General features: G+C 37.8%; 1 protein-coding gene across 7 annotated transcripts in view; it reads left to right on the forward strand.

The window, feature by feature from the left end:
• LOC101591612 (beta-galactosidase-1-like protein 2) overlaps nucleotides 1–10,098 on the forward strand; it is a 99,655-nt gene that overhangs the window by 32,836 nt on the left and 56,721 nt on the right. For all 7 annotated transcript variants that reach the window (XM_023703823.1, XM_023703824.1, XM_023703825.1 and 4 more), the window contains one exon: nucleotides 8,123–8,231. In XM_023703823.1, coding sequence (XP_023559591.1) covers nucleotides 8,123–8,231 — 109 coding nt within the window. The remainder of the gene's footprint in view (nucleotides 1–8,122; nucleotides 8,232–10,098) is intronic.

Raw genomic sequence — 10,098 nt, forward strand, 5'->3', positions numbered from 1 at the left:
TATTTTTTTTTTTGCGGAACCAGGGATTGAATTCAGATCCTTGCGTTTGCCAGTCAAGCGCTTATCCTACTGAGCCATCTACCTGGCCCCAATGTTTCTGTTTTAATGTTAAGATATTTAATTTATTTTGACTTTAGCTTAGTGCAAGGTGATAGACCTGGATCAAGTTTTAGTTTTCGGCAAGTAGAGAGCCAGTTTTTCCAGCACCATTTGTTAAAGAGGCTATCTTTCTTCCAGCAAGCCTGTTTGACCCCTTTGTTGAAGACAAGGTAGCTGAATGTGTTCATAGAGGTCTATGGATCTGCTAATCTATTTCATTGATCCTCAGGTATATTTTGTTGCCAGTACCATGCTGATTTTATCACAGTAGCTTCATAGTATAATTTCAAGTCAGGAATTGTAATGCCTCCTGCCTTGTCTTTGTTGCCCAGGATAGCCTTTGCTATGCTAGGTCTTTTCTGATTAGAAATAAACTGTAGGAATGATTTTGCTAGGTCTGTGAGTATGTTGGTGGTAGTTTGATAGGGATTGCATTAAATCTCTACAGTAATTTTGGGAATATGGCCATCTTCACAATGTTGGTTTTTCCTATCCAGGAGCAGGGAATATCTTTCCATTTTCTGAAATCCTCTACGATCTCTTTTTTTCTTAGTATTATCGTTTTCCTTGAAAAGATATATGACTTCCCTAGATTAATTCCAAGATATTTCATTTTCCAAGCTGCTATTGTGAATGGTATTGTTTCTGTAATTTCCCTCCCAGTGTGTTTGTTATCTGTGTACAGAAATGCTATTGAGTTTTGGGTATGGACTTTGTATCTTGCTATGCTTTTGAATTTGTGTATCAATTCGAGTAGCTTCTTGGTGGAATTTGTTGGGTCTTCCAAGTCAAGTATCATGTCATCTGCAAATAATGATAATTTAATTTCTTCTTTATCTGTTCTTATTCATTTTATTTCTTTCTCTTCTCCAATGGCTCTAGCTATTGTTTCCAGCACTATATTCAATAAGAGCGGTGATAGAGGACATCCTTGTCTTGTACCAGATCTGAGAGTAAAAGATTTCAGTTTTTCCCATTTAGAATTATGTTAGCTGTTGGGTTGTCATAGATGGCTTTTATCAGATAGAGGCCCTCTATTCTAATTTTCTGTAGGACCTTGAACATGAATGAGTGTTGGACTTTGTCAGAAGCCTTTTGTGCATCAGTTGAGATGATCGTGTGGTTTTTAGATGTGGCTCTATTGATATTGTGTATTAAATTTATAGATTTGCGTATATTAAACCATCCTTGCATCCCTGGAATGGTATATAATCTTCTTGATAATCTTCTACCTGGTCATGGTATATACTCTTCTTGATGATTTGCTGTATTCTATTTGCTAGTATTTTATTGAGAATTTTTGCATCTATGTTCATGATGGAGATTGGCCTGTAGTTTGCTTTTTAGTTGCATCGTTTCCTGGTTTTGGTGTCAGTATGATACTTGCCTCCAGGAATGATTTTTTGGGAGGATTGCTTCCTTTCAATTTCATTGAAGAGATTGAGGAGGATAGCGATTATATCTTCCATAAATTTCTTGTAGAATTCAGCAATGAATCCATCAGGACCTGGACTTTTCATTTTTATTTAATCTTTCAAAGAGCCAGATTTTTGATTCATTAATTTTTGAACTGTTTTTTTCATCTCAATTGAATTAATTTCTGCTCTAATCTTTATGATTTCTTTCCATCTTTGGGCTTTGGGCTTAGTTTGCATTTCCTTTTCTAGATGTTGAAGGTGCAGCATTAGGGTGTTTATTTGTTCCCGTTCTGTTTTCCTAAAGTGTGAGTTCATAGCTATAAACTTCCCTCTAAGAACTGCTTTCATCGCACTCCATAAGTTCCGATAAGTTGTGTTTGGATTTTCATTGAATTGTAGACAATGTTGAGTTTCTTGTTTAATTTCATCTGTGACCCACTGGTTGCTGAGTAGAGTGTTGCTTCATTTCCGTGTATTTATGGTTTTTTTCTGATTTCTCTTGTCGTTAATTTCCAGTTTCATTGCACTGTGGTCAGATAACATGCATGGGATAATTTCTGCTTTCTTGCATATACTTAAGCATGACCTGTGGATTCATATGTGGTCTATTTTAGAGAATGACCCATGTGCAGCTGAATAAAATGTGTATTCAGCTGTGGTTGGATGAAACACTCTGTATATGTCCACTAAGTCCATCTGTTCCAATCTCTTGTTCAATTCTGATACTTCTTTGCTAATTTATTGTCTACTTGACCTGTCTTTTTTGGGATAAGGGCGTGTTAAGGTCTCTTGTTAAGATTTTGGTATTGGATATTAGATTTTTCATGTCCATTAAGATTTGTCTTATAGAGTTGGATGCCCCTGTGTTTGGTGTATTAATGTTTATGAGTGTTACCTCTTCTTCTTGAATTTTTCCCCTAACCAGTATATGGTGGCCTTCTTTATTTCCTTTGATCATTCTTGGTTTGAAGTTGAGACTGTCTGAGAACAGGAGTGCTATCCCTGCTTTTTTCTGAGGTGCTGGGTAGTGTAGTATTGTGTTCCATCATTTGACTTTCTGCCTGTGCATTTCTTTATAAGTTAAGTGTTTTTCTTGTATACAGTAGATTGTTGGATTTTGTTTCCTAATCCACTATGCCAATATGTTTCTTTTAATTCATGAATTGAGTCCATTTACCTTAATGGTTATAATTGCGACATATTGACTTATGATTGACATGTTATTTACGTGTTGTTGTTTACTCCTTTTTCTTCTGTTTTTAATTGTTTGCCGTATTTAGTGTGTTCCTTGTTGTCTCATTTGTGGAATTCTGATCATTTTGTTCCCTCTCCAGAACATCTTTTAGTAGTCTGTGCAGGGTTGGCTTTGTCATCATGAAATTCTTTAGTTGTTCTTTGTCATGGAAGTATTTCACTTCTCCATCAAACTTGAAAGAGATTTTTGCAGAGTATAGTAGTCTGGGCTGGAGGACTTGAAGTACTCTGCTCCTTGCTCTTCTTGCCTTCATGGTTTTTGAAGAGAAGTCTGCCGTTATTCTGATATAATGTGATCAGCTTCTTTTCTTTAGTGGCTTTCAGTATATTGTTCTTATGTTCGATTTCTGGGATCTTCAGTATTATATGTCTCGGTGTGTTTTTAGTTGGGTTGAAGTTATTTGGAGTTCTGTATGTTTTGGTTACCTGAGTGTGAGATTTTTTTCTCCTATATGAGGAGTTTTCTCCTATTACTTCTGCTCATATTTTTTTATATAATTTGTATTGACGCCTTCTTTCTCATTGATGCCTATTAGTCTCATATTGTTCATTTTTGCATCATCTTGGAGGTGATGAATTATTTTTTCCTGCATCCTAGTTGTTTTTAAAAGATCTTTTCTCACCTTTTCACTAGCTGTCCCAGTGTTTTCAAGATCTGAAACTCTATCATGACTTCTACTCAAATGATTTTGCAAGCTTGTCATTGAGATTTTAGGTTCCTCCATATCTGTTTGGCTCTGCTTCATATGATCTATTTCTTTTCTGCATTGCTCATTGAAAGAATCTGTCATTTTTCTAATCTCTATTTTTTTTATCAGTGTCTTCTTGATAAGCAGTTATTAATTGTTTTACTACAGAGAGTGTTTCTGATCTGATTTCCTCTATATGTTTCTGCATTTGATTCTGTACTTCAGACACTATTAATTCAGCAGTTTCTTTTTTTATTTCAGATGTTATTTCTGATCTGAGTTCCTCTGTACCTTTCTGCAGTTGTTTTTTTATTTCATAGGCTATTGTTTCAGACATTCCAGCTGTGTGATTACCAATTTCTTCTGTGCGAGTGTCCTCTGCACTTTTTCTGGGTGGGTTTGGGGCCTGCACTTGCATTTCTCTCCTTCTCTTTGTCATTTTGTATAGCACTGTCCTCTTTTCTTTGGTATAGAGCTTTGGTGCCATTATAACCTTAGCACCTGGTGAAATTTGGGTGCTGATCTACTACGATTGAGTTCATCCAATTGTGCCTGGCTTAGGTCTGGCTGCTGTGCTGAGTTCCTTCCTGCTGCAGTCCTTGGAAGTGAACCTATTGTGCCCCTCTGGCAAGATTTTCTGCTTCTGAATTAGTTGGGTGGTTCTGGTCCCTAGTCTTTCTGTAGGGACTTCAGCTGCAGAATTTCACTCCAGCCCTGTATGCCAGGTCTGGGCTGTGTCTGAAGCGGTCCAGGAGGATCAGGGGCGTGCAGGAGCTCTCCTACATACTTGCTGGGCCTGAGGTTGGGTTGGATGTGAGTGGTACAGTGTTCCCGAGAGTACTGTGGGAACGGTACCGAAAATGTAGTGGAAGGTCTCACTCATGGGTCTGGCCTCGCTGGATCTGGGGAGATCCATCCAGTGCAGGGCATTGTGGGAGCTCTCCCACACACACTTGCTGGGCCTGAGTTTGGACTAAGTGGGAGGGCTTCCATTTTTTAAAAAACCAGAAAGACCTAGAATAAGAAAAGCAGTTCTAGACATCAAAGACAAAGCATGGAACATCACAATCCATGACTTGAAACTATATTTCAGAGATAGTGTGATAAAAATAGCATGGTAACAATTCAATATACCAATAAAAAATTGGCATCTGAGATGAATATACATTTCACAGTGTAAGAAATACAAATGGCAAGTAAATATATGATAAAATGTTCAACATCTTTGGTCATTTGAGAAATTCAAAATAAAACAATACTGAGATTCTATCTTATCCCCAAAAGAATGGCTATCAACAAGAAGTCAGCCAAAAACCTTCTCTACTGTTGGTGGGAGTGCAGACTGGTGCAGCCACTCTAGAAAGCAGTGTGGAGATGTCTCAAAAAACTAGGATTGGAATCCTATTCAACCCAGCTATTGCCCTCCTAGATATTTTTTTTCCCAAAGGAACTAAAATCATACCACAGCTATTAATATTCACCATTGTTTATAGCCACGCAATTTGTCATAGCTAAATCCTGGAAGCAACCTAAAGGCCCATCATTTGAGAAATTGATAAAGAAGATATTGTAGTTTTACACAATGGAATATTATTCAGCTACAAAAAGGATAAATTTGAGGCTTTTAATGGTAAATGGACACAACTAGAGATCATACTCTTAAGTGAAAGAAGTCAAGCCCGCATGTGCAAACATCATATTGTCTCTTTAGTGTGAGAACCTGAAAGAGAAAATAAAATCTGTGAGACGGCAATTGAGACTGGATGTGGTGGCGTGTGCTTGTAATTCCAGTGTGTGGGAGGCTGAAAATAGGTGGATCATGAGTCTGATCTGTGTAGTGAGACCCTGTAGTCCCTGTATTAATACATAAAAAAGAAAGGAGTTACTGAGTTGAGAAGGGCAAGAGAGGGAATGGGGGAAAGAGATATATCTATGTATGTAAGCAGAATTGTTTGTACAACCATATTGTAAATCTCTGCTGGTTGTTGGAAAGGATCATTTAATCCTTCATTTATTTTACTTCTTTTTTTCTTTATCTTTCATTTTTTTCTTTTCTTACTTTATCATACATATTTTCTTTCAATTTTTCATGCATATGTCTGGTAATATAAACAACTTATTGGAAGACAACACTATGCCATATAACAAATACTGTGAAATTAATAATACTTTGTTTAGTGAAATTCTGTATCATTTGTAATTTTTCTATTTTTTACTCTCTTAAAAAGAAAACCCAGCATGGTACTGGCAAACAGACCTAAGGATCAGTGCAGTAGCTTAGAAGACAGAGAAATAATTCAAACACAGTAAAGGAGCCAAGCACAGTTAATGGAAGAAAAATAACTTCTTTTATAAATAGTGCTGTAAGAACTGGCTTTCACATGCTCAAGACTAAAACTAGACCTATCTCTAGCCCCATGCATTAAAATAAAATCAGAATGGATCAAAGATCTAAATATTAAAATAGAAAGACTAAATCTGCTGGAAGAGAGAATAAGTAGAACTCTTGAAGCTCTAGGAGTTAGCAAAGAGTGTGTGAACAAAACTCCAATTGCACAAGAAATATTACAAAGAATCAAAAACTGGGATGTCATTAAAATGCATCTGCACAACAAAAGAAATCACCAACTGAGTAAAGAGACAACCTGCTGACTAGGAAATAATTTTTTGCCAGCTCTTTCTAAGATAAAAGACTATTATCTTTATTATATAAAGAATTGAGAAGAATCCCTCAAACTTAAAGACCCAGTCCAAATATGGGCATCTTAGATGAATATACATTTCTCAGATAAAGAAGTACCATTGGTAAATGTACATATCAAAAAATTTTCAATATCACTGTTCATTTGAGAGATGCAAATTAAAACAATGCTGAGATTCTATCTCACTGCAGAAAGAATGGCTAGTATCAATAAATCAACCAATAACCAATACTGGCAGGGCTGTGGTATCTTGGTATCTTCCCAAAAAGTATTAAAAACATCATAACAGCAATCTGTGCACATCCATTGTTATGGTTTGTGTCTAGATGTCCCCTAAGGTCTCACGTGGTCATAGGACTTTTTCATTGGTGCCTGAATGTAGAGTGTGTGATGCTGTGATTAGGGGCATGCTATTAATACATCAGTCTTCTAGTTGGTTTTGCATAGATTGCAGGTGTGATTACTACACCCCCCCCGGGCAAGTAGCCTTCATATAATATAAGGGACAAAAGAATTATTTCCCCCACTTTTGTTGCTTTTGCTGTCTTCCACTGCCATGTACCACCCTGCCTTGGAGCCAGTTGATTTTGGACTGAAACCTGGACAAACTGAGCTAAATAAACCTTTCCCCATTTAACTTTCAGTGTCAGGTATTTTGTCTCAGCAGTGAGGAAAGTAATTAAGACACCCATATTCATAGCAGCATCATTTGCAATAGCTAAATATTGGAGACAGCCCAAATCCCTATCAACCAATGAATGAATAAAGAAGATGTGTGTGTGTGTGTGTGTGTGTGTGTGTGTGTGTATGTGTGTGTGTGGTGTAAAGAAGGATAAAACTGAGACATTTCTAGGTAACTGGATGTACCTTGAGACCATGTTATTCAGTGAAATAAATTGGACACACATATTTAAATATTGCATTGTTTCTCTGGTGTGAGAAAACGAAAAGATCAATAAGGACCAAAATATATAATACATATTGAAAAATAAGAAGAAAACATTAAAATTTAAAGGGCCAGAAACAAGGGGGTAGAGGGAAAGGAAGGGAGAGAAAAGAAAAAATGAGAAAAAAAGATAAAATGTAAACAAGTTTTGTAGGTAAGAAAGGGGAGAGGTGTAGGAGGAAGTGGACAGTTACAGGGAAAAATGAGAATTGGGGCATATCTTGTGCGGGTAAAGCTTTATATGCTCAGTGTGATCGTATAGTACCTTCACTGTACCCATGAGCAGTTGCGATTCTATGATGTTAACTGCATTCTAAATGTCGGGCGATGATCGCCACTTTGTAGCTCTAGGACAGTTTCATCCTCCCAACAGAAACCGTCATGCTTCTGTGTCCTTGCCCTTCCAGTCAGGCTTGCCTTCGTACATTGTGTGTAAACAGAGTAAGATAATTTATGGTCTCTTTGCCCGGCTTCTTGCACATAAAATTTCCAAGCTTCATCTGTGTTGTAACATCAATACTTCATTCCTTTTTATGGCTGAGTAATATTCCTATACAAGCTTTTTCCCCCCTCCACACAGTTTTATAAAAATCTCATTCTATGTGTTAGACAATTTTTCCTGTAACAGGCAAGTAGTAACTATTTCAGGTGTTGTGGGCTACATAGTCCCTGTTGTAGCTAGTGAATCCTCGGTGTGGCATAGAAGCTGCTGTGGTGATATGTGGACTGTTGGGTACAGCTATCTCCAAGAACACTGTATTTTTTTGTTTGGCGAATGCTGTTCTGGATCTGCACTAAACATACTCCACTTGATTTTTGAGGGAAGGAGTAGCCAAAGTGCTGAGCCATTGGTGGCGGGTGCACTGCTCTTTCTTGAAGTTGTATTAAACACTCCTGGCCTATTCTCCCAGTACAGCTTTGCCAGTGTGGGTTTCCATGCTTCTGGCTCCTGGGCTTGAACATTCTTGTGGCTGCTTCCCAGTCCAGGCCTATGTCCCCTCTTTTCAATCCTAGCTGGTTACTCCAGGACCCCAAAATGAAGCTGCGGACAACTTACAGGGGCTTCCAGAAAGCAGTGAATCGCTACTTTGACCAGCTGATTCCCAGGATCGCACTCCTGCAGGTAAAAGCCCATCTCTGTGATGCAGGAGTCAGGGCCTGACCTAGTTTCTGTGGTGCGCTTGCCGCTGCTCTGGGCTCAGGAGCAGCAAGCACATGTGCCAGCACGTGAGCAACAGCCAGTGCTGTTGCCTTGTCTAAAGCCAGCGGCCTTTAACCACTCGGATTTTATGCTTTTCCTCTACTAGCTGTCCAAGGAGCCTGCCCTACACTCTGATTTGTCTTTTTCCTGGCGGTATGCTTAGGCTCACCCTCTTTGTATGTTTGTTTTGTCCTGAATATAATTTATTTTTTCTCTGCATCTACACAAATGGGAAATTCATGAAAATAAAAGGTACTCACTCCTTAAGGATAGCTATATATCAGCCTTTTACAAATAATAGTTTATACAAGTGACCTTAAGTCACTGATTTTGGAGAAATTGCATTTTATTTGATTTTTAATATCTCCTGGCTATAAAACCATGGAGTCACACGTACTCATTGTTTACAGCAAAAGCATATGGCATTATAGTTCAGAAATGGTTGAAAACCCTGAAAAGGACTATCTAGATGTTGTACAACTTACGATAATTCAACTTCAGGTGTTTTGACCTTACAGTGTTGTGCCAGCTATATGCTTTCAGTGGAAACCATTTTTTATTTTTTGTTTTTGCATTTTTAAAAAAATTATCTTATTTTAAGGAGTATAAATAAAAACAAAAGCATAAACATATAGCAAAAACAAAGACAGAAACAGAATAACATACAACAATATATATGGTATAAATTTTCAAAACAAGAATAGCAAATTAACAATGGTTGTTATTATGTATTTTTACCATCAAATCTGTTACTCAGATTAACAGATATGGTCTGCAAGATTGGACAAATACTTGAACATTAACACTTGCTTTCAGTAAACCTTAATTTTTTTCTGTCCTTTTTACTTTTTATTTTTAAAGTTTATTTTAAAGAGAAATAATCAGTAGTGATAAGACATCAGAAATGGTACACATTTAGAAGAACAAGATGAGAGGTATTCAACCATGGGAAACCACACTTTTTTATCTTTGATCTTTTTGTAAGCTAATGACATGTGTACAATTCTGTCTCTTGATTTAGGCAGCTGTAGCAGTCCTGCAGCTACCTTCAGCCACAAGACCTAAATTATTATAGATTGAATGGAGGCAGTGACAAGGCTGGTACATGGCCAGAAGAATGCTTTATGTGGTGTGAATACACTAGGACTAGTATAGGACATATGATATACGGGTGATAGATGGGCCTCCAAGCCATGTAAGGGAAATGTGTAACTCCCAACTTTGGTAGATGTCCGATATGCCAAGCTCATGTTCTCTAAAATTGAGGCATGATTTCTAGGGACAAGAGAGGTTAAGAGCAGGAAGAATTTGTTGACAGAAAGCATCTTTCTAAGAGAGCAAGGAAAGTGGCTTGCCTACTGACCCACTTCTCAAGGATGTTTTGTTGAGGAAAGCCACAAATTGAGGTGAGTTCAAGGTGGGACAAAACTATAGCCAATTAATAAGATTACAAATATAATGCTTAGGTAATATTGATCCAATGAGGAAGCACAAGGGAGTGTGTGGTGGGACAAAACTATGGTGAATCAGTATGATTATAACAAGTATAGTTGCTTAAATGGGGATCAAATGGGGAAACAAGTCGTGTAGCAAGCTTACATGGCCTGAGCAAGGATTTCCTGGGAAGGAACAGGCTAGGGAGGCTTTGGTCCCCCACCACAGGTGACTGATGACTTTCATTCCTAGGGAAAGTGTGGAGGAGCCAGGGAGATGGCTCAGTGGAATAAGCGCTTCCCTGGCAAGCGCAACAGCCTGAGTTCAATCTCCATTCCACCAAAAAAAAAAAAAA

The sequence above is a fragment of the Octodon degus genome, unplaced genomic scaffold (assembly GCF_000260255.1).
Source record: "Octodon degus isolate 3935 unplaced genomic scaffold, OctDeg1.0 scaffold00182, whole genome shotgun sequence".
NCBI classification, from domain to species: domain Eukaryota; kingdom Metazoa; phylum Chordata; class Mammalia; order Rodentia; family Octodontidae; genus Octodon; species Octodon degus.